The sequence below is a fragment of the Ischnura elegans genome, chromosome 10, assembly GCF_921293095.1.
Source record: "Ischnura elegans chromosome 10, ioIscEleg1.1, whole genome shotgun sequence".
Classification (NCBI taxonomy): domain Eukaryota; kingdom Metazoa; phylum Arthropoda; class Insecta; order Odonata; family Coenagrionidae; genus Ischnura; species Ischnura elegans.
Window position 1 is genome coordinate 106,916,479 of NC_060255.1, and position 24,911 is coordinate 106,941,389.

The 24,911-nt window shown below is 40.1% G+C and overlaps 1 protein-coding gene across 10 annotated transcripts in view; it reads right to left on the reverse strand.

Annotated features, from left to right (window-relative positions):
• LOC124167378 (rho guanine nucleotide exchange factor 11) overlaps nt 1-24,911 on the reverse strand; it is a 558,219-nt gene that overhangs the window by 13,890 nt on the left and 519,418 nt on the right. For 8 of the 10 annotated variants that reach the window (XR_006866674.1, XM_046545401.1, XM_046545399.1 and 5 more), the window contains 6 exons: nt 23,316-23,513; nt 21,849-21,997; nt 13,013-13,300; nt 10,074-10,247; nt 7,752-7,993; nt 5,997-6,171 (listed from right to left, as the gene is read on the reverse strand). Coding sequence is in view for 9 of the 10 variants with exons in the window: in XM_046545401.1 (XP_046401357.1) it covers nt 5,997-6,171; nt 7,752-7,993; nt 10,074-10,247; nt 13,013-13,300; nt 21,849-21,997; nt 23,316-23,513 (1,226 nt within the window). In the remaining variant the exon portion in view is untranslated. The remainder of the gene's footprint in view (nt 1-5,996; nt 6,172-7,751; nt 7,994-10,073; nt 10,248-13,012; nt 13,301-21,848; nt 21,998-23,315; nt 23,514-24,911) is intronic. The other 2 variants (XM_046545402.1, XM_046545404.1) reach the window with 2 other exon arrangements.

Consider the following 24,911-nt stretch of genomic DNA (forward strand, 5'->3'; position numbering starts at 1 on the left):
TGACAGAATTTAAGTTTTTTAAGCTCTAATTGATTGACACAAAGATTTATCGTTAAAACAAGGCTACTAATATTCAACATAGTCCAAACAGCACAATTTCGAAATAAACAAGCGTAGCATAAGCGCATTCAAACAAGACGAGACGGACTGGAAACTTCAGGCAATGCAAACTGCGTGTATCACATTGCTGCGCCTTCGCCCCTTCACTTTGAAGGCAACGACGTCACATGCAAGATCGGACGTGTTCTTCCCTTGCTCCTTCGCTCATTGCCTCGTAGCTTGAAATACGGAGGGGAGGGAGCACGCTCCTTCCCCTCGACCACTTGTTCAGCGCTCTTCACTTATAAGCATTTCTGACTTCTTCTGTCCACCTTTTAGTCCAACAATGAACACACTCGTTCGGATTTTTTAAACACCAGGTTTTGACACCAATATAATTTTCAGTTGCAATAATACTCATAATAGCTTCTGAAGATGATTTTTGAAAAATCAGGTCCTCAGCGTAATGGAAATTGCTCGGCAAGGCAGATGTTGACTATTAACCAGGTATGTCCTTCAAAACTACGCATTTCTCTACGTTTGATAAGCGATTATTATATGCAGTATAAATGCCGCGGGATGCCCTCTCGTGGCAGTAAAGTTAGCGCGCCCTCCGGAGCAAAAAACCCCGCGCGATCTTTTCCATGTTCACCTTTGGGGTACCGACCTGACCTGGGGTACCGATGCTTACAAGAAAAGCAAACAGGAACATTTTAAAAATACGTCACTAAGGGAGAAACTCCCCTGCCTGCCGCTTGTTTTTGACCCAGGGTTTCAGATGACTGACTCATGCTGAAAACCAAGGCCACTCAGTACCCCTTGGACTTGTGACCGGTGAAGGGGAGGGGGGGAAGATAAGACGTTTGTGTAAGAGGCGCACCCCCATTTTCGGCTGCAATTTCTGGGAAAAACACGCACGCTTATACGGTATATAAATTGGATTTTGTAGGTAAAATTTGATTTTCATCAGTCCTGGATTTTTTAGCATGAGTTTTAGGGCTGGGTCAAAAGACTACCACTTTTAACCTTTTCCCTACTGTACACGTATATATACGTGTGGACGTTTCCTGACCCGGGAGACGACGGGCATATACAGTCGGATCCGGATTTAACGTCTTCGCATTTAACGTTTTTCCGCATTTAGCGTTTATTTTTTTGGGTCCCGATTCATTCCCTATTAGGGCAATGTAAAAATTATCCGTATTTAGTGTTTCCGCATTTTGCGTTTTTCCGCATTTATAGTCGTAAAAATTTGTCCCGCTCAAGTTTTTTTTGTCCGATTTAACGTTTTTTCATGACGGTTCATCCAAATCTTCGAATTTCTGCTCATCAACAAGAACAGTCTCATGAAAGTTTACCAAGAGTCGATAGAATCTACCGGGGAACGCTTCTTCAACTGCTTTCTTCCGCGAATGCAGCGCTGGGTCGACCTTCAACTCGCAAGCTAGGTGATTTGTCTTCTCGTAATGTTTCGCTCCCCTTCTGATCCAAACACCAGAAACCTTTTGTATCAGATCCGATTTAATGGAGCAAATTCATCCCGTAATAACCTCTAACTACCTTATCCTTCACTTCGTGAACTTCGATGATACGTGACGACTGATGACACGAGTTATACTCCGAGGGCCGCTACAATGATGGTTTCCTCGTAATGTTTTCAATTGACGGCTTATGCCCCTTTAAACTCTACTCTCTACGGGTAGTCCATTGTTAGCCCAATATTTTTCCAGTCGGCTACTTTCTCTTTTCAAAAGAGGCCCAATATCATTTGCGCAGTTCACTAGAAGATTCTTTTTATAATCCATTCCAAGGTCAGTTTCCACGGAGGAACAGCGAAAGAACCGAGGAAGTGTTTCCTCTGTCATGATCGTTAGTGAAAGCATTCTTTCCTAACGGAACAACATTATTTTACATCGTAATTTAGATATCCCGGAGCCCATATACCGACATGCGGCTGGTTGATATCGCTGCCGATTCAAAGATATTTATCTGGTGCTATTTTATGTCAAAAGCGAATGAAAATCGGAGTTTTGACGAACTATCACGGTCCATGACTCTAAATAAATCGCTCATGCTGGAAAAAAATCACCGCATAATTACGGTAAAATAGATGAGCGCGGAAAAATACGAAAATCCGGCAGGTATCCCTTGGTGGTTGACTTTGACATCATAACCCTGACGAAATTGCCAAACTCCAGAGGCACTGACAATTTTTCGGATGAAATCCAGTTCTGTTGAAGATTAAACCTTTTCACTTAACAGAGTTTAGCTAATCGTTATTCAAGGTCCAACCAAATTTTATTAAAAGCTGCCGAGAAACAAGGCGAGTCGGAGTCAAGGTGATCAGCGCGCCACGTAAGCAACTTCTCCCGGCTCCATTCGACCTGCATAAGGCCGCGGATATATGACAACGAATCTGGTGTTATCATCGAGTTGAATCACCATCGACTTGTACGCATACTAAAATAAGATTCTACTTTTTTGGATGACCTCGAAATCCAAAATGTGCGCACAGGAGGCTTTTTAAAGGCTCATAAATCCCTTGTTTCGCCGAGGCAACAGAAAACGTTAAGTTGGCAAAATTCCAGAAAACCTCCCTTTTACTAGATATTCGGTAGTTGAGAATTCGGGATTAGCGATCTTCTGCCGTCCCTTTATTTCACTCATTCCTCATGATTTTTCGAGTACCTACTTACACCTTTTCTTATATTATATTAGAAATGCTTTAGTCACCTACATGTCACTTTTACAGAAAAAATTCTAAATTTCATCGAGACCACTGAAATATGCATGAAAATGGAATCACTAGTGTCCATAATAATAATCTGTGTGGGAATGCTTTTAAGTTGATGATTATTAGAATTTTCTTAATTTAAAATATTTCATTAAAACAATTGTCCACAACAATCCTCTCATTACTTATTTTCACTACCCATTTTTTTTAGCTGACTCCTGAAAAGTATTATCCAACCTTCATAGGGCAGAGAACATTTCATTAAAGAATTTTTTGCTGCATTCAGCACCTTTTAGTTACTTAAAATAATATTTTTTATTCATAAAAAGCCATTCCAATCATTACAGACCCTAAAACCTGAAAAAAATGGCAGGTCCTCATTTAGTGTTTTTCCGCATTTAGTGTTTTAAATTTTGTCCCCCCTGAAAAACCTTAAATCAGGATTCTACTGTATATACGTGTGAGATTTTCCCGGCCAGGAGATCGAAAGCCGTATATATACGTTTTCTAGCTCCCCCCCTTTTAGGACGGTCGTGGGTTTACGACATCTTTGTCTCGGGACCCAACGCTTTGGGGTCTAGGATTAACCCTCGGAATCCGGGAGCAGGTACCCGGACCCTTCGTCTTTTAGAACCCCTATCAGCGGTACGGGACAGCGGTCATTCAATTGTTTATACATTCAATTTTCGAAATAAATATTTGTTCATTCCTCAAGAAATATACACTAAGAATTGAATTATTTGTCTTCTGAGCAGCGTTTACAATTTTATAATCGAAATTCTACAGCAAATATTAACTTATATCTCGAGTTATGTATAAACATCAACATGGAAATTGTTGCTGCGTTAAATGCGTTAATTAAGGCCTTAGAACTTCGTTTAAAATTTGAAAATGCTCAAATAAAAATGAGGAATTTAATTAAAAGTCTGTAATTTACGTGCAAGCAACAATTATCCATTTGCTAAATACATATAAGCAATACATAAGTTGACCGCGAACCAATGCTGCAGGTATGGTCGTAAACCCGGAAAGGAGGGAGCACAACTACTCTCGGAGTCTAAGATAATGCGAAGTCCCTGCGTGGAGGGGTCGAAAAAGGTTCAGTGAGACCCTTGTTAACGAATGCCCTCCAAAAATGCTCTGTACCACAAGAAAGAAGAGTCTCTTGGGGCTCAGTACAGCAGTCATGCTAAGAGGAAAACTCTGCCGTCTCGAAAGGGTTAAATCTATTATTTTTCCCCAAGAGGAAGAGCCCACGTAGATCGTTACACATACCCAGTGAGAAATGGGTGGTGGAATCCACGTGGAACCCACGTGGAATCCACGTTGAGTGGTGGATATTTGGTGGGGGTGGATATTGAGTGGTTGGACCCACGTGGAATCCACGTTGATTTCAAGTGGATTTGTGGTGATTATCATAGAATGTTAAACAGAATTTCTAATTTGTGGAACTTAACTCTCTGGTGACATTGCGTCATTTATCATCCTGAAACCACGCTAGTTATGTGAAAATGTATCACACATTCTATTTTTATATAATTCGTGGAAAGGCAGCCATGAGAGCACATGAAAAATCGTAGACACATATATAGAAGGTTTAGATATAGAGTGGTTGAGGTTTTAATGGTTTTAGGACAGCACCAACTGCTGTTTTAATTTTTCCACCAAATTTCCACGTGGGTTCCACGTTGATTCCACGACCAAAAACACGTGGTATCCACGTTAATTCTCCACGTGGGTTCCACGTGGATTCCACCACCCATTTCTCACTGGGTACTGTGTAGCAGATAGCACAGCATGCGTAGATGCCTACATGGCTGGATTAGTCGTTTGATATAACCTGTGTAGCCATCCATGAAGAGATTACATCCAATATTTAGTGGCCACTTCAACTCGGACTTTCATTCAATGTATTTGCTACAAAAAGCAGTAAAAGTCACAGAAGCATAGAAGCCTTGCTCAAACTAAAAACGTATGGGCCCATTTCATAAACTTATATGAAACTGACAACAGAGAAAACTTAACTGAAACAATAAAATTCAGACACTAAGGTGCCTGTGTGTTTGAAAGCACAAAAATAGGGCTTCAGACAAAAGCTATTCACATATCACACACCCAAGCATATACTTACAGAATAAAACAGCTTCATGGTACTACATATGTATATGTATATATTAGCAACCATTATATGATATAATGAACCATGACTGAGAGGGAAAAGTATGAATACAGATCTAGATGAAAACAATTTCAATAAGCTACACACAATATCGAACTTCTTGGAAATTATTTTCTGATTATGACCACTATGTACATTTTATGATTATTTTTTTTAAATCTCGGAAATTTGAAGATGGCATCAAACATAAGACAAATTTTTTAAATTCAATATCATAGGTAAGGCTGACAAAAAATGGTTCTTAGATGATATTAATAATAACAATGGATGTACTTCCACAACCACAATAACATTAATTAGACATAAGTTACAATACCACAGAAATATGATACCCAATTAAAAATATTTTTAAACACTAAGACAGGAATTAAAGGAACTAATGAATTAGTGCACATTGAACTTCATCATAGTTATTTTGATATAAGCTTATATTTTCCTAGATTGCATAAAATAGCATTTTCTCTCCTTAAAAGTGGTCGTGAAACTAATTATTAAACTGAAAAATGGGTAAAGGTATGCCTCATACAGCACAAAGTAATCTTTCTTTTCATCAAGAATACATGACAACAATAAAGTATGGAAAAGGTTCTTTTTAATGATTGAGTAATCTCTGGTATGCCACACGACACATTTTTCTTTGCAACTTTTTTTATCAAAGCTTGAAACCGCCCAGCATTCCTAAAATTAAATTATGTCGTTCACTGTCTTGACAGAAATTCGAGATACTAGAGGTATCAGACTTGTATCTGGGAAACTATAAACTTGATCAGTTGTAATAAAATAAGCTCAAAATGAAAGGAAATATATTGATACAAATCCTCACTTTCATAAGATATTCATCCTTGCATAACCAATTTTTTTATCCAGTTTTGTGTGACAAAAGGCATGGTTTTTTTTTACAATTGGAATTGCAGTCCAGCTCCTCTTTTATTTTAGGTGCCTCTCCATGTATGCATATGGTAATACATAAAATATAAGAACGGACTCCAATACAGGCAAATCCCAGAGGGAAACTTACAACTCCTAGCCACTTGTAAGACGTACCCGATTCACAGTGCTCAATGGCCTTGGTGTCGTCCTCGCCAGTCGCTGGCGTCACTAGGGGGTCGTGCCACTGCATCCGCTGGTCGTTTTGGTTTCTCGCGTGAATTAGCTCCCTGGAGCGCTGTAACTCCCTTCGAAGGCGCTCCCGTTCCTCCTCACGCTCCTTTACATGTTTCTACAATTGGAGAGAAAGAGGGCAAAACCACTCAGTCATATTAGGGCATTCCACTGCAAAATCAACAGAAATTTCCCTTCCATTTTCAGGTTTGCCAAGGATGCTAATCCAGCCCTAAACATAGGCATTTTTGGACAAATAATGCTCATGGGAACATTTCACTCACCACAGGAATAGTAGCTTGGCCATTTAATGTTGGGTGCATCATCTTGAGACGATAGAAACTAATTTTCACATGGAAGCTATGCCAATTAGATGAAGTGCTACAAACCTTACACATGTTTAATTAAACTTCACGTCAAATTTTAACACATGAGTAAAAACAAAAATGCAGAGAATATCACATTATCCTGATCTTTAAAAATATTATAAATTCCAACACTATTCATCACATCTTCCAAAAGATGTCTACCTTACATGATCTTAACATAAAGGCAGTGAGTATGTGAACAAATGAAAAATATCAAGCAAGCAGGTAGTTCAGTAAAAAAGTTCTTGCAATGGAAAGTCATTAGAATAAAAGCTTCCAATAGATCCCAATGAAAATATTCACAAAAATCTAATAAAAATTATTTTACTTATAGCTTTGCTAATTTATGCTTCATATAAAAAACATAATTGTACCGGGCACTCCCCAAATTCCCCAAGTTTTTCCAGAAGAGTGAAATTTCCTGAGTATTCCAGGTATTTCAGGCAAACAGAGACCCTGATCAGTTATATCACAGCCATTAAAACACTATCATTAACAGAAACGAGAGGAAAAACTGTAGCAACTTAGTTTTAGTCTATCTGTACATGGATAACATTTATAATGCATTAAAACATACCGCAACCACCCTTTTTTTTCATTTTTCAGTTGTTCTCACTACGCGTGATGATTAATTTTTCTCTGTTGTATGGTGCATAACTTGTTTTTTAATTGTTTGAAGTTGTTGATAGCAGTTGATTGTAAGATTGTAGAAGTTGGTGATGTCTTAACATTAAAATAAGCTCAACTTATAAAATGAAACAACATAAATACTGCAGGAACAAGTGACTTTGTATGCGGTCACGCGCAGGGGTGCAAAGTTAAATACACCAATGGATGAAGTTCACCATAAAAAATCATTTGACTTAGCCAGGATTCGATCCCAGATCTCCTGATTGCCCGTCAGCTGTGTTGCACCGCCAAGCCATTTTCTCAGAGCGAACTTCAGAGGGTTGGGTTTTACCGAACAAGATGTTGTCGTCACAAGTCCACACTGTGGCACATGTGGCGAGGGTCGTGCTTACTAAGCCACTGTCGGGATGAAAAACCCTTGTGACATCAACATCTTGTTCGGTAAAACCCATCCCGAAGTTCACTTTGAGAAAATGGCTTGGTGATGCAACACACCTGACGGGCAATCAGGAGATATGGGATCGAATCCTGGCTAAGTCAAATATTTTTTCATGGCAAAGTTCATCTGTTGGTGTATTTAACATTAAATAGTCAAAATTATAAAAACAAGACACCCTAATGAGCATTAATATTTTAGGTGATTAAAAAACAGTGTAAAAAGAGCACAGGTAGAAAGGGAATAGAGAGGCAGTCGTCTCACCATGAGAAGGGACAGGGTGCTGTTGAGGGCGCTGGAGATGTTGAGGAGCGGAGGGACTGGGACTCCGGGCATCCGATGTGCCAACGTCCTTCGGCCACCTATTCTGGGCGAGCAGCCGGCAGTGGCAGCACCCGTCGCAGGGTTGGCACCGCACGATGGCTGCACCACTTCCGACCTGGCGCTCACCGCCTCCTCCTCTGTCACGCGCAGAGTCTCGTTGATTGTCACCATCAGCTGGTCCGCTAAACGCAGATTAGGAAATAAATGAAAGCAAAAGGTCAGCCATGCATGCAGTCCAGTCAAAACTTGAGTGGGCACAACTGCAACGAGTAAAAGGGAAAGCGCCTCTGGGAAATTTGGAGGGTGGTCTCCTAGTTCTTTTCAATTGCCTAAATCGAAAGATTATTACTCCTGGCGTACGCATTTCACGCCTTTAGATTTTTAAATGACGATATCTATTTTTCGCGATTAAATGAAAAGGGAAAATTGTCAAGCACGCCAAAACGCGACAGCTAGGTATGAATGCTGGGAAAAGCCCGTGTAACATCATTCTGGTTCCCGCTTCTGCCGTGTGAGGTGACCTTGAGGTGAGGGTATATGTGCCGCTGCAATGCAGGCTACTAGCAGGTAGTGCTTGGCTTAAATAAGGATTATTACTACCTTATCAAACGAAGAAAACTTTCCGACTTAGCCAGTTTTAATAGGTGATTATAAAGAGATGTTTCCCTGAGCTCTGTGCCTCATGCATGCATTGGTAATCTCAGACGATGTAAAACTCCTATCCACTCCTATGGAAACTAGGTCCCAGAGACGTCACGTTGAGTGGCATCACATTGGCACCAATCTGGCCTTTTTGAAATGAGGTTAAAATTGACCGTTCACATTCGTCTAAACTGGGATTTCTTAAACCAAATATTTTGCATATTATGAATACACTAATGGTGGGTAATGAATCGCAATCAGTGCCTTTCGTTTTCTTTGGTGAAGAAAACTACCCTATTAATACTTCAGACCTTGAATTGAGTTGAGACCCAGGCAACAACTGCAATTTTAAGCTACACCCCCTTTGTAGCAGCAATTCCCCCAAATAGATCCGCCTATTCCCAAAACTGATGTCTGCACAGAGGCCACCAAGTATTACACCAACTGCAGTTTAAGTATGAGCATTGCCGATGACCCCATTCCATAATTAGGGAGTTTTATGCTATGAGTGGACGGATAGTTACTGAAAAAGGCTCATACCAACTTTCAATTATCACTTCCCCTGACTTTTCCCCAATTTCCAATCTGAATTTTCTATTTCCCCAACTATATCCATGAAAAAATATTCATAATAGAAACTTCACAGAATAATGTACCATAGTACATACAATGCTAAATAAAATCTATTTTTCCCAGGAGCGTAACATGATCCAGTTGAAATTCGAAAAAACAAAACTTAAAATCAAGGCAGTTTGGGCTTTAAAATCTGAGATCATTATAAGCACTTCACCAGGAAGATTCCCTTTCTAATGTTCCACTGAATTCATGGGGCTGCCAGATCAATGAAAATTAGATAAATATTTTTTGCCAGTATGTAATTTGAAAGACGAAAACAGCAATGCACTTAAAAAGATGATATGTGACAATGATACGCCTATATTAGCAGCATAATAACTAAGGAGTTGTGATCAGATGCAAATGACAATGTATTAAGAGTCAACAACTGGTGTTCATTTCATTAATTTAGCAATGGTCTCAATAATTAAAGTCTCTGAGCTTGTAAAATACATTCATGTTGACCAATAGCCATTGACTAAAAAGCTCCAAATTGATTACAATCAAGAAATTAATTACACACAGAATAAGTAACTCATAACTTGTATGTAAGAGTATCTGTTGACAGGTAAGTGCTTCACAGACACAAATTCATTATGAAATCTCATTAAATTAAATTTTTAACTTTGTAGCCATGAATGCCAGCTTCAACAATATATCCAACGAAATATCATGTGCAAGTCTGGTTCAGGAAGCTGTAAACCTGATGTTGATATCCCTGAAAGTGAACACATAAAAAATGTTATTGAAACATTACCTGGTCAATAAAAATTATCTCGGTCAAAAATGACTAATGATATTATTCATATTTCTTGGAAGCCATCCTATATAATATAGAAAACATGAATTGCAATCTACACTGACACTGTGCAAAACAAAATTTGAAAAACCATATGCACTCAAACAGGTTCATTCACTCAATCACCTATCCAAAGCTTTGATTTTTGACCACCAGGTGTCAAACACATCACTAGAATTTGGAAATGAGGATTTGAAGGGACTCACCATGGTGGATGGCAGCAAGAAGAAGCTCGTTGATGTCCTTGTCTGGAGCAGGCTCCGATGCCATGTCCGCAATCGAGTCAAACTCTTCATGTGGTACATGGAGCAGGTCGGCAACCAATAGATGTTTTTCCACCAAAGCATCAATCACCACTTCATCCTTCCTTCGCAGTTTCTCTGCAGAAGACACACAAAATCCCTCTCATTAGATTAACAGAGCAAGCACTAAAAGTAGACAGCGCACATACACACAATCATAAAATGATTAGGTGAGGTTTTTTATGCATAGTAATTCAGCCTGGATATAAAACTTCCCATCTCTTGGACAGAGGTAAGTTTGGAACTCGGGCAAGTCTATGTTAAAGAAGTATGAACTGTTACACGAGGGTGTGGGAGAAAATTGGCATTTTTCCCAATGTGCCTTCCTTCCACAGTTCCACCTCCACTCACTCAAAACCCACACATTTTTAACCAGACTGTGAATCTCCTTCTTATGGCATGGTATGTGGAAGAGGCGGCCGACAGCTGAGGTCAATTGTTCCATAGGGAAGGGAGGGAGGAGAGAATCCTGGCATCAGGAATAGGCTGCTCCCAACTAAAGAAAGGATTGTGCAGCCCCTGAAAAATCTCTGCCAGAGTCAGGATTTAAACCCAGGCCCACCGAATGGGAAGCCACCACACCAACCCAATCCCAACATATCAGATCAGGGGTCTCCAATTTACTAGGCCATGAGGGCCACATTCCAAGTTCCGAATCGCCCTGAGGGCCGGATAGCAAATTTGCCGATGACTGAAGTATTCGATACCAACCACTGAAGAATCATATGGCATTCATACTTAAGAATCTAGTGGCATATTTCTTATTTACGAAACGAAGGTGAAGGTGACTTTGATGTGCAGTACAGCACTGCAATGATCCTAGCGGCTTCTCACAGAGTTAAACAAGCGAGAATCGCACGCTACTTGAAACGAGTGCGCAGGCAGGATGAAAGCCCTCCACGGGCCGGATCTGGCCCACGGACCGTATTTTGGAGACCCCTGCCCTAAATGAATAAGGAATTGGAGAGCGAAAAGAAATTGGGATTTTACTGTAATTGCATTACAGATTTGCCACACCAGGTAAGTAGCCAGAAACTTGCTTGTGGAATTTTGTGTGTGGAAGTTTGATTATAGGGGAGAGGGTCTAAGCCATGAATTTCATCAAATAATCAATACATTTTGCATAAACAATTCTGGAATAAGTAGTCATCATTGCTTCCACTAAAACAGCCATATACATAATGAATTGAGTCCCCTGAGGCATTTGCTTCTGAAATTCATCTGATTTTTCGAAAATATTTGAAATATAGGGCTCTGGCAGCAATAGCTGATTTTGAGAAAATTTTGGATTTGATATCCTGATCTCAGTCCACAACTTTTGATAGAAAAGAGAAAGTCAGGGGATAAGTGCCATTACTGGGCTTGTTGTCTCCTAAGGTCATGTATGGTCAGCAATACTAACGGGAAAAAATTGGGTGGGGGTGCTGAAGCCCCTAAAGCCTGGCTATGTGGATGAGCCACACTGCAAAGTATACTATGCAATTACAAAAAAAAAAAACATTAAAAAGAACCACAGAAGTGACCTTGGCTGTGAGCCACATTCATCTCAGCAGGCCATTTGGAAAGAATAATCCCTAATATGAAGCTAATAATGGCATGTAATATAGGCAAATAAATATGCAACACCTCTGCATAAAGACAGTGCTAACTCAAAAATCAACAAACCCTTAGAGTTTGAAACTTCCCTTCCTTGTGAGTCACTTCCATTGCACAGTAAGCTCTCACATGACAATGGATTTGACTTGCGATGGATTCGGCATATGATCCGAGCTTATTTTTCACGTGCTCTTTCAAATTTCTATTTACACAGTTTTTTTCCACTCACACAATATGTCAACAATTATGTAATACCATGCCTAATTTGTAAAGAAAACTTTTTTTACACAACAAGATTTACATTAGCTGATGATTAATAAACCGATTCCTCTACCAAGAAAGGTGTCAATTCATTGTACTATGGACATTGCTATAGCATTTTTTTTCCATAAATCCCTCAAAGAGATGGAGCTCATGTTTTGCTAAGTGATACATTCAAGTTTATAGCAATTTTTTTCAATTAACCTGCCATATTATATATATTTTGGGTGTGATTCTATAATTTCACCAACGTGAGGCATGGATGATTAGTTGAAGGACAATAAAAATTGAGCAACTCAATTTGAAATCGCATTTGCATTTCCACCATTCTAAAGCTACACTCAACCATACCTCCACTTCATCCACTGAATATTGAATTTTATACATTTTATCTTCCTATAAGATAAATAAAACAATGGCAAGAACAATGAAATGAAAGAATACACAAATCGAAACAAATAAGATACTTACCATCCCCTTCTAAGAAGCACAAAACTACAATCTTAAAAAACAGCACTACCACTAGGTGAATAAGTTAACATTTGAAGACCAAGTGTGCCTTTATGGACACGCTAGGCATTTAAAGGTTCACTCAGGGCCTGGTGTGGCCATACGGATAGTCTAAATTTAAGGGGTGGAATAAAATCAAAAGTGGTGAAGGGCTAACACTGAGCATTTAAAAGCAGTGGCTTTAGGTTAAGAATACTCAATCCTCCATCAAGTATAGCATCAATATATCCCACAACATAACCATCCATATATCCCCCTCTTCAATTAGCACCACCCCTATTCATCCCTTTTACCAAGCACTAGCGTTAAATATGAAGAGGGTTATATGACAAGCAAAGCAGCTAATCTAATCCATAAGCAGGAAGAGTCATAGAAAGACATACACAGAGCCACATTGGTACGGGACACAACCACAGACAAGGCAAGGGTGAGGACAAATCACAAGCAAGGCACGCAGGCGCAACAGAGGGTGTTACCTAAAGGGGTGAGTACGGGCTGAGCAGTGAGGACGGCCCTCTGCGAGACCACCACCTCCGATGGCTGGATGAGTGGACTCTCTTCCGTCAGCAGGCGCAGCGTCTCCCCCCCTGCCATCGCCCGCCTCTGCGTCCCCGGCGATGGCGCAGGCGAGCTGCCAGGGCCCGACGCCACGAGTGGAGCTCCAGGCGACAGCTGCTGCTGCGTGCCAGGGCCCTCCGATGACGACGATTGGGGCTTGTCGTTCGCTGGGTCCACCAACATCAAAAACCCGTTATTCAACGATTCTGGGCGCAGACAAACAATCAACCGAACAAGTGGCATTCATGCAATTGAACGTGGAACAGACAACAATGAAATAATCATACCCAAAGATCAAGCCAGTCATTGAAATTGTTTTGGAAAGTGTTATCAACATACAATGGAAGAGTTAGCCTACTCCCACGCAAGAGAAAGCACACCCATCAAAGAGGCCCAACAAATGAAGAGGCCTTGGCGATGATCACAAAAAAAATACGAAGGAAGTTTTATTAATAAAACTATTTTTCCATTATCTGTTAATGGTTTCATTTACCACTTTGTTTTTTTTTCATTATTCACTCATGAAGTGCATGAGGATTTGTTAAAAAGGATTAAAAATAAAAAATAAAAATTAATTCGCCAAGCCAACATTTCATTTGTTTCGTTGTTTTTGGTTTATCAGGCTTGTGGATACTTAAATTCTTCAGCTCCACAAGTAAGAGTGGAAATTAACACAAGAATGCTTGATTATTCAGGGTGGAGGTTTTTGGGGTTGGCACCGCGTAGATTGGTCTCTGCAGACAACAGTTTCGCCGGCATTGCAGCAGGCTTCTTCAGGTCAATGAAGTGGAGATCCGAGGTATCGCCCGTCTCTTATGGAGGCCGGTGTCTTCTCATTGGTTGGTTCATGGGGCTCAGTTGGCTTCTCATTGGTCTCTTGGTGTTGTCTTGTCTCTCTTGGTTTCTTTCTGAGGACTCTTTTCCATGTGTTTGAAAGCTGGTATCCGTCCTCCCTGTTGAGATTTCTCGGTGTCTTCATTATCTCAATAGCTTCCCTGATGATCCGCGGGAAGTATCTTTCTTCTCAGTGGCAGTGCATACATCGGACAAACTTGCAGACCCCTCAAGGTGCGGCTCCAAGAACATCAAAGAGCTACTAGGAACCAGTAACTACGCCTCTCGGCCATAGCTGAGCACACATGGAGTGGGCCGAATCACTATCCCGACTACGACAATGCAAAAGTCATTGCTATGGAAAAAAGATACTTCCCGCGGATCATCAGGGAAGCTATTGAGATAATGAAGACACCGAGAAATCTCAACAGGGAGGACGGATACCAGCTTTCAAACACATGGAAAAGAGTCCTCAGAAAGAAACCAAGAGAGACAAGACAACACCAAGAGACCAATGAGAAGCCAACTGAGCCCCATGAACCAACCAATGAGAAGACACCGGCCTCCATAAGAGACGGGCGATACCTCGGATCTCCACTTCATTGACCTGAAGAAGCCTGCTGCAATGCCGGCGAAACTGTTGTCTGCAGAGACCAATCTACGCGGTGCCAACCCCAAAAACCTCCACCCTGAATCTTCGCCACACCGCGAAAGCCTACACAAAGAATGCTTACTTATCTCTTCAGGCACACGCCAATCTTATCACTGTGCCCCAACCTCTGTCTTTCATGAATGACATCCCTCCCTTCTCACCCAAACTAAATATGTCGTTCCTCCCTAGCTTTTTTTTTCTTGAGGTAGTAGCCTGTCATTCCATTATCCTCGCAACGCTTTCTGCTGACTGAATGTGAGATTTTAGATGCTGAGAAGAGTTTTCACCGATGTAAGTAATAACGACCAATTTCCTACGTAATTGGTATCAAATTAAGCAGGAAATTGTGGGGAACCTTCATATTATTTTTGTTTTGTGGATTTTGGCTGATGAAATAGGTACTTTCATGATACATATTATCCAAAATTCCACTGCTCCCTCCCTCCCTTGGTTGTCACCACAGCCCCTCAGGAAAAGGATCGGGAGGACCTTTTACATCACCCCTCCTACCCACAGAAGAACGCTCGGGCCTGCTTGGCAAAATTAACTGCACAGAGTGGAACATTTGCAATTTAGCTACTGCAGCTAAAGGGTTTAAAAGAACATCAAACGTTGGCCAGGCAAGTTTCCTAAAATGTTTGACCAAACTCTCAAGAACCTCAGAAAAGAAGTAGAAAGATGTTTTGAATTTCTACTTCAGTTACTACTTTTGGAGTCTTTGATGAAGACTCAAATCTTCAAAACTCCTATTTCAGGTCATAAATTAGGAAATTACTGCAAATCAATCATCATACTAAAGAAATCGACCATGCCTTCATAAGATTCATTAAGACAAGACCATTTCCTGGATGAGACAGAAAAGAATAATCCATGAACAAACAAATCAACAAGACAAGAATAAAAACATGCAATTACGATTAGACTTAGACAAGAGTTGAAATGACCAAGTACATGCAATAAGTTTTTGTAATTAATCATTATTACTATTAATAAGCTTGGTTAATGAAATGAGCTACCAATTTTGACATTTTGACAAAGAGGACAAATCATTATATGCCACAAATACGTTTAAGACACAGCTAGTTCTGGCCTTTTCCGGGCCATTTTCAAGAGAAAAATCTAAAATTTCATGGAGTCTTAACACTTTCACTGCGGAGCACGTCTATCGACGTGGTCGTGATCTTCTGTCAGCGGCGGAACACGTCGATCGACGTGCTGACACACACTTGCGTATGAAATGGCTTCTTATTGGATTAATTCTATGTATACCAACATGTGCTTAATTATTCTTCTTTTTTATGACCCAGACATCATATATTCGGATCCGTTTCAAGGTGCCTTTCTTACATTGAAAGTTATGTTTATCATTACCTCGAGTAACTTTTATCATTTTTCTATGCTCTCTTTAGAGATTTAATATAAGCATTTTGCGAGGTAATTGGTGTTTCACATAATTTCTTAGTTAAAAAATCCGTAATAAACTTTATAAATGAAATATTATGAATTTTTTTTTTAATATTTACGAAAAGTTCATACCACGTGGTAAGCTGATACATACATAATAAATATTGATGATCTTAGAGACAACGACACATTGCTCCTTTTTTCGCCATAGTATATTTCTTAACATGTGAAGACTAATATCACAGCTTTAAAAATGATTACTTCTAGGATGGTGCTGTGGTAGATGGAAAAAAAATATATACACACACACACACACACACAGTTGTAACTGTTGGTTGGATCCCGCTATACCCGTCGATTTTGTTAGCAGAGGTTTTTTCTCAGATTTAGTTGAGACGAGTATGTTATGAGTACCAAAGAACCCATTGGTACACAATGAATACAAAGTGGAAACTTCGTTAGAAAAAATTCTACCGTGATGAAGAAGCAATGCTGCCGAAAATAGTTTCAGACCCGAAACGGTAAGATGAGAATGGACATCGGCATAAATTCGCTGTAATTGATATTTCTGGAACAGGATACCATTATGTCCTAAAGGAAACATTTGCTGGTGTCACATTCTGTGTTGTAATCAGTAAAATACACGACAGATTCAACATTTTGCTACATTAGCTGTGCTTCTGACCTACTAGTGGGTGAGCAACAATTCAGAAGCATTATACTACAAAGTGACGGCACGGTTGAAAGTTAGCCTGAAGATATAACATTCGAGAATGCAGAACAGACGTGAACGTGGAGGAGAGACGTTTTGACATCGAGCAGTGCAATTTTAGCTCCAGTACATTAGGTCAGTGGTATCCATAATGGGGAAAAGAAGATGCCAAGCAGAAATATCTCCCCAATATCTAGGTAAGTTTTTACCTATTTTTATAGTTTGTGTACAGTGCTAATTCTCAAGTTTCCATTTTCTCTAAGCTAATAGACGAATTTTCTATTTAGGGGAGTCATCGAAACAAAAATTTTTAAAAATAGGGATTTCCAAAAACAAATTATCATCTACTCGTGAAGTGCAGTCAACTCCAGGTAATTATTGCTTTATTACTTCATCAGTTTAATTGAGATTGCTCGGACACACTTAAACTATTAGCTCTTTCACTCTTTGCATTAGCGTTTTAGATTCTGATCCGTCGTTGGATCCTGTTCCCCAAGAGTCTCCAGCTGGTCCTTCAAATGCCTCTTCATCAATACTTGGTAAGAAAAGCAAACATTTTTCAAAAATTGATGACAAAATATCTGCCTGTTAAAATTTGCACCTCCTATGTGTTTTTTATTTATATAATTTATTTTATTCTGTCGACGAATGTAGGAATGCCTTCGCCCAACGCAATTTCGGGATACAGAGATAGAAATTTACCAGAGAAAGAAATTGCAGCGATCCTGGAAGATGATATTTCCGGTTCAGGGGACAGTGACAGCTTTCTTCTAAGTAGCGACGATATGGAGGATGATGGAAGCACCGAATCTGAAGACTGCGTATATCCAAAGGATGATGACGCTTTCAAAGATTCATCCATAGGTATGTGTGATAGCTCCTCAAGTTCCCTAAGCCATGGCTCAACTGTGACTCCGGGTTTGTCTATCCACGCGCGTCGCACCGACCGCACTTGGTCTATGGAAACACCCGCATTGCCGGAAATGACTTTCACTAAACAGAGGAATTTGAAAGTGAAACCAAATGGAGACGCTCCATGGGATTTTTTTCGTCTGGTATTCACAGACCAAATAGTAGAAAAAATTATTCAAGAAACAAATAATAACGCGGACCGTTTCTTGAAAGAGAGGCTATCTCCTCGCGCACGCATAGGATGTTGGAAACCTGTCACAAAGGATGAGTTTTTCGTGTTTATGGGGCTACTACTGCACATGGGACTGATCCAAATATCTCAGATTCAGGATTACTGGCGGAAAGACAAGTTTTATAACATCCCTTTCTTTCCCTCACACATGTCTCGGGACAGGTTTCAAATAATTTTACGAGTATTGCATTTTGCACCTGCCGAAGGGACTCAAAAACCACGTTCATCTGACCGCCTTCAGAAAATAAGGCCACTGTTAAATCATTTTGATGACATAATGGATGAAATATATTACCCTTCCCGAGAATTGAGTATTGACGAGTCCATGATTTTATGGAGGGGGCGACTGTCTTTCAGGAAGTACATCAAAGGAAAAAAGCATAAGTTTGGTGTAAAGCTATACATGCTGGCTGAACCAAGTGGCCTTGTCACAAAAATTTTAGTTTACACAGGAGCCGGGGAAAACTCCGAGGGAGGACTTGGGCACGCGGGCAGTGTTGTTCATAAACTTTTGCAGGCATATTGAGGAGTAGGACACTGTGTATTTATGGACAACTACTTCACCAGTGTGGACATTGTTGCAAGTTTATCAGCAAATCAAATTTTGTGCACTGGCACGTTGAGGAGTAATCGGAAAGGTAATCCCGCGGAAGTTACTGCGAAAAAAATAAAAAAAGGAAGTGGTGGAAATGTGGTCCGACGACGGGGTTTGTGTGCTAAAATGGAAGGACAAAAGGGAGGTGACAATGATTAGCACACAGCACTCGGGAAAGTTGGTGAATAGTGTGAGCAAAAGGAAAATTGAAAGGAGGGTTCCTGAAGCGGTGAGGGAATACAATAAATTCATGGGTGGTGTTGATAGGTTAGATCAACTTTTGTCCTACCACATAACCTCAAGAAAGACCTTGCGTTGGCATAAAAAGGTTGCTCTCCATATTGTGCAAATAATGTTATTAAACAGCTTTCAACTGTATAAAATGTATTCAAAGGGAGAGAAAATGAGTCTACAGAGTTTTAGACTCAGTATTATAGGAAAACTCGTCAGTTTTGGCTGGACTCAGGAAAACGTCATCGTTTCCCAAATCAATACCCAACCACTAGAGATGCACTTTCCCAAGTTCAACCCCATCACAACAAAAGGGGATAGAAGGAAACAAAAAAACTGCCGGGTATGTACAAAAAAAGGAAAACGCCAGCAAACTACATACCACTGCCCTGATTGCGCATAAAATCCTCCTCTTTGCCTGGAAAAGTGCTTCCAAGAGTTTCACGGAAGGATTGATTAAATTACATGCATCATGTTTGGAGAATATGTTTCAGATATGTTTGTTTATGTGAGTGTTTTTATCATATTCTTGCATATTTACTGACGTTTTATTTTTTTAATGGTCATAAAACCTGATAAACCATTTGTAAAAGTCATTCTATTTTTATTATTTTACTTGCTAAGAATGCAAATTGTTAATCTTAATTCGAGATAAATACATATTATCCTACAAATTAAACTTTTACCAATTTATTAGTGTATTTTCAACATAGACGAGTGCATGAATAGTAATATACCTCTAATCTTTTCCACCACTCTTCAAGAACCATCGAGTGAATAACCATTCAAGCAAAGAGTATAAAAGATCGTGGTCTAAGATAGGTTTCCAAGGTAAGTATACATAAGGCTAGGCATAAAAAGTACCTGATTCCAGTATTTACCCCAAATATGTGCAGAAGATCAACATCAAAATGTATATTCTCCCCAGCTAAGGTGAACGTCCAAAAATGTTTTGTGCACAAAATGTACGATAAAAAAAGAGCGTCAGATGGGATTCCGAGTTCAAATATTCAGTTAATGGTACGAGGCTAGTAATTAAATACGAATTAACTATCTACTTGTTTTAATCATCGATATTTAGCGACTAAAGAAGATGTATTTATGCATTAGAAAATTTACAACCTTCTGTAATACGGGTTGCATAACCACGGACCATCGTCAACGGCGGACCACGTCGATCGACGTGGAAAATAAATTATCCAATTATGCCGAAAAAAAATTGAAAATTTTAGTTTGGTGATACTGGATGTTCATTACATCCAATTTCAAACCTGTTGGCGAGAAAAAAAAATTCCGCATTTTTGGATCATACGGCACCTGAACAGTCGCAGTCAAAGTGTTAAATCGATTTATGAAGTTCAATACATGCCATTATGACTACATCAAATCAACTCATTTTCTATTTATTAAACCAATTTTGAGTTGGAGACTGAGGTGATATAACTTTCCAGTGACATCAAAGCAAAAACCCTTCACTTGTAGAGACAGGAATAGTCATCTCTCAATTCACAATTTATTCTTCAAGGACTGACTTGCAAAAGTCTCACATAAGAGACAAATGTTTGATAGATCACCCTCCAACGCTGATCATTTTTTACTTGGACCGATATAGCCCATTGAGGTTACTTAAAAAAAAATAATAGCCATGAAGTCATTAATGCATGATGACAGGAAAAAGATGGAAAACAAATTGACATCCGAAGTACTATCTATAACTACTTTGTATCCTTCAGTAGAATTGATGTGACCAGGCTTTATTTCTCCACCTAATTGTGTTGTTACCCAGCCTGAATTTCATTAATAACTCTTACTCATGCAGTGCTAAGGTCACAAAATAGTTGCCATGTCAACAAGACGATAATATTCCCAAGACAGTAACGGTCACATTCATACAGTAAGGGACAGTAAGGACCCCATTAGCCGAGGCAACCAGACGTGCCACCGGACTAATAGGGGCCTGAGCAACCCAAGGTGGAAGGCGTGGTTGCAGGGCTCAGGTGACTGGTTTCGGTAGAAAGTCTGGTGGCGCGTCTGGTGGCCTCGGCTAATAGGGGCCTAAGGGCCATGTCACGTTAAGAGCAACACTGAGGCTACTGACTTCAAAGCTTACAATCACCACTCAGTACTTCACTAAGAAAAGCTATTCGTAGATGATTTTCATTTATCTACTAACTTTGTATGCTACTAACGATACTGCAGTTGCAACAACATTTAGTAACATTATTACTGTACTTCAGATTATGAGCTGTATCCAAAATACTATTGTAGAAGAATCAGCCAAATTCAAAATTCATCAGCATCCACCCTAATACTTGGGAGTAAAATGGGTGAACTTCTCTTAGCAATAAGCCTAACTGCCAAAAATCTCAATATCAATATGAAGTAAATCTAATTCTCAGTCATTCACAACTGACCAATCACTAACTCCAACATTACCATGGCACCAAGCTATGGGACCCATACGACTCCAGTGACCAATGTCACAAGCTATTCTTGCACTGTAATCACTCCTTTTGTTCAAAGCAACTAATTAATTCCTACTTATAGATGGGAGGATAAACTACACCCAATTAATAATTCAACAGCAGGAAAATTACTTGCTCCATGACTCACACATGAATGAAAATTTCATTGTGGTCATATCATATTCAAAACCAGTAAAATACAATTACCTTTAATACTTCTAATAATCTTCATTTTATCTTTAGGTGGACCTTCTACTGGACATGTAATGCCTCATCAAGTAGCTCAGTTACACAAGAGAGAATGAGGTTACCAAGTTAGCAGCATACTAGGCATAAAAGGTGCTATGAATATCATTTTGAAAATGAGGGACCGTTAGTTGGCTAATGACCTCTTCATAGTTTCCAAATGAATCAACGAATATGCCCGTAAAACTATATCACAAAGTCAATTCCCAATGTGTGTCAAAAAGTACAACTGAAAATGAAGAAACAATGATGTTACTCAGCAATTGGGGATGTCATGCCACCAAACAAGCAAGAACCACACATTTAACCTTTAACATTCTTAAGATCATCCAGAAGAGCAGAACACGAGGAAGATCCCAACTGACATGCCCGACACACAACGCTCCCCAAAGGCATCGAGAGAGGGAGAGAATGACAACACTTCCGCCATGAGCACCAAGGATTGGTGGAATTTGAAATGGTGGGACTCACCAGCTTTTTGGGTCATTGCCTCTGCATCTGGTGGTGCGATGGCTGTCGCTGACGGTTCGCCGCTGGCAAGAGCTCCGTCCACTTCGGCCAACTCCTCTCCTGCCCCTCCATCTCCGCTCCCCACGGCAACCTCTCCATTCTCCTCCAAACTGCAACGAACAGAGAACACGCATACATAAGATGCTAACTTTTGAAAGTCCAAACCAAATTGTGCTAAGGGCTTCATCGCACATGAAATGAATGGAAAATTCTTTACAAAATGAAGACTAATGTTAAGCTTGCTGAGGGGATCAGGTTGGTGCTGTGAGCCGAGTGCACTTTTGCTTGCTTAATAAGCACATGGGAATGTTTTTACACCCTTAAAACATTGGAATGAGCAAATTTCACCACTACGAACGGTTTTAATTTTATAGCCATCCATATTCACACACAAAAGAACAGTCACATGTTCCTTACTTTCTTCCCTCTTGTGCAGGGAACCACTCACATGGCTAAAGTTATGTCCAAAAGAAGGTTAAAAACTAAGCCCATATCATCTGCATTGCAAATATTACAGGGGATGTAATTAAGCATGTACATAATTTTTTAGGACATGAGCCCAGCCCTCCACAGCACTTATGTCAACACTTGAAGATTCCCCAGACAGTGTACGAATGGATACTTTCTTCCTGTTTCATGTCATACAAACCATCCTTCAGAGCATTTAAAACTGTCTATACCAAGCCCCTCACTCAAATATTCTGCTTTGGCCTTCATCATTGGGCCAGTGATTAGAATCCCCACAGCTCTTTGTTGGCAAAACCACAAGAAAAGGGCAGTTAGCAGCTGCAGATGCTCTCAAGCCCGCTAGTGTTTATAAGCGCTTGAATGCCCTTCTTGATGCACTGCCACACAAATTTGTTCCTTTTCCTTTATGATGTCAACTAGTGACGATGAAATAATTCCAAATCGCCTCACAATTTCACTCTTGGAACGCTCACCATTTTCAAAATCAGCAATAATTTGCATTTCCTGTTCAGATCTTATGACATGCATTTAGCACCCATGATGCAGTGCCAGTTGGACGGAAAAGTTTTTAACTTGACTTGGGGAGCCAAACAAGGATGACAAAAGATCAATGAAATGCGTACACGAATAAAAGATTAAGGATCAAATTAAGAATACGAGCCTAACAAACATTTGAACTTTGAAGGGTGCAGAAAAATTATAGTTTTAGTGCATTAATTGCCAGAGATGTAGTATGTGATCACAAAGTCAACCTTTCATAACTAAGAATGGTGCAGGTGATGAATCGAGCCATTATGATTAATATGAATTCATTTTAAACGTAAATAATAGGGTTTTAAATGGCTCCTAGGCTATCTAGCTCTAAAAAATTCAAGCTTATCGCGATCCTAATCCTCTCAAACAGCACATAATCATCCCACTGATCTTTACTGAATCCAATTGATGCGTGTAGTGACTTACTCTTTGGCTTTGCCGGCAGCAGATGATGCATCGTAATACGCATTTGCAGGAGGGGGCACAGAGGGCGATGGTGTCTCGCTGGTGGGGCCTACGCTCGGGGCGCTTGCTGCTGGCGACACAGACGGGAGATCAGGGCGTCTATTTTTGGCATCTCTGGCTTTGTAGGCTTCTGCGGCTTCCGAGATATGCCGGAACCACCTGAAAAGAGAGAAAAACATCATTATTAAGACAAATCATTCACTCATACGCCTACGTCATATATTTTCACCTGCACAAAAAAGTGCTACTCCAGGATTAATTCCATTAATATATTTAGTTTCATTGATAAATCAGTCATCGCCCAACTCTGACCCTTTGCAAATATGTACTCCATTCACTGCCTCGCCTTTTGAACTGGAGGATGGCATAAGGACTTTCACTAGATTTACCAATTTCGCTGAGATTGGTCTGGCTGACTCTGTCCAGGTTGGCAAACTAAGCGGCCTGACCACACCCGTTTGAGAGTGAGGCAAGTGAGCTGAATGTTCCCTTTTCCTTTGAATCAGTAGTACCCGATATGGGTTTGAATTTTCCATCCACAGTATCTGGCTACATATTGTACTGGCTATGTAGAGACCAGATTAACTTTGACTTGATGACTGATAGACTTGATGAAGAGAGAAAGAATGCAAAATGTATATACACAGAAGGAAAGCAAATAGAATGAAGGTAGATAGAGAGGTGAAGATTGATCTGTTAAAAAAATGTTGGCAAGTGCAACGCACCAAGTCAGCTGACTTTCTCTTTCTCAGTTCAGACCAATCTCAGTTCAGTTGGTAAACGTAGTGTGTGACAAAAAGTGTTAAACTCGGATTGCTTCAAGTCAACTGGCACCAGAACCAAACATACAGGTAAGGAAAGAATGATCTCCCTCTGGATTGCGTGCTATGAATAAAATAGTAAATATGGCTCCAGTTTTTCCCCCATTTATATTCAGGGAGTAGTGACCCATTCTGCTGGCATGTTGGTGAAAAATAAATAACAGTGCAGTTTTGTAGTCACACCTGGATGCGTGCGACTGGACATCATTAATGACGCTGCGCAGAGAGGAATTGTGAGATGAGGAAGGCACGTCCTCTCCCACCGTACCCATGGCACCCAAAATAAACGAAATATGAGCAACACAGTCAAAGGAAGAGGACCGTGCTGCTTCCAGCCGACCACTTCACCAACATCCCTGTGACTCTGGACGGCGTGGTTAGTTGAAAACGACCATTTGAAGGAGACAGAGCAAGTAGAGGCGGCAGCGTGAGTTTCAGTTTGATGAGAAACACCCCAATGTAGCTAAGGTCCTCGATGAAACCATTGACAACATGAGCATGGTAGCGGCAGATCACTACAGCTCCACAATTGGTAACTATAAAGTCCCTAAGTCGATGGAACACAATTCTGCTGCAACAGACCTTATGAGATCCTTGACCAAGAAAGTCTTAAATTTGGTGGTTTCCATTCATCAATGGACCCTCCTCAAGGGAGGTGATGTCTTTTTTAAAGTCTTCTATCGTAAAAAAGGGTGACTTGAGTGCAAATGTAAGGATCCTCCTGAATGAATACCCC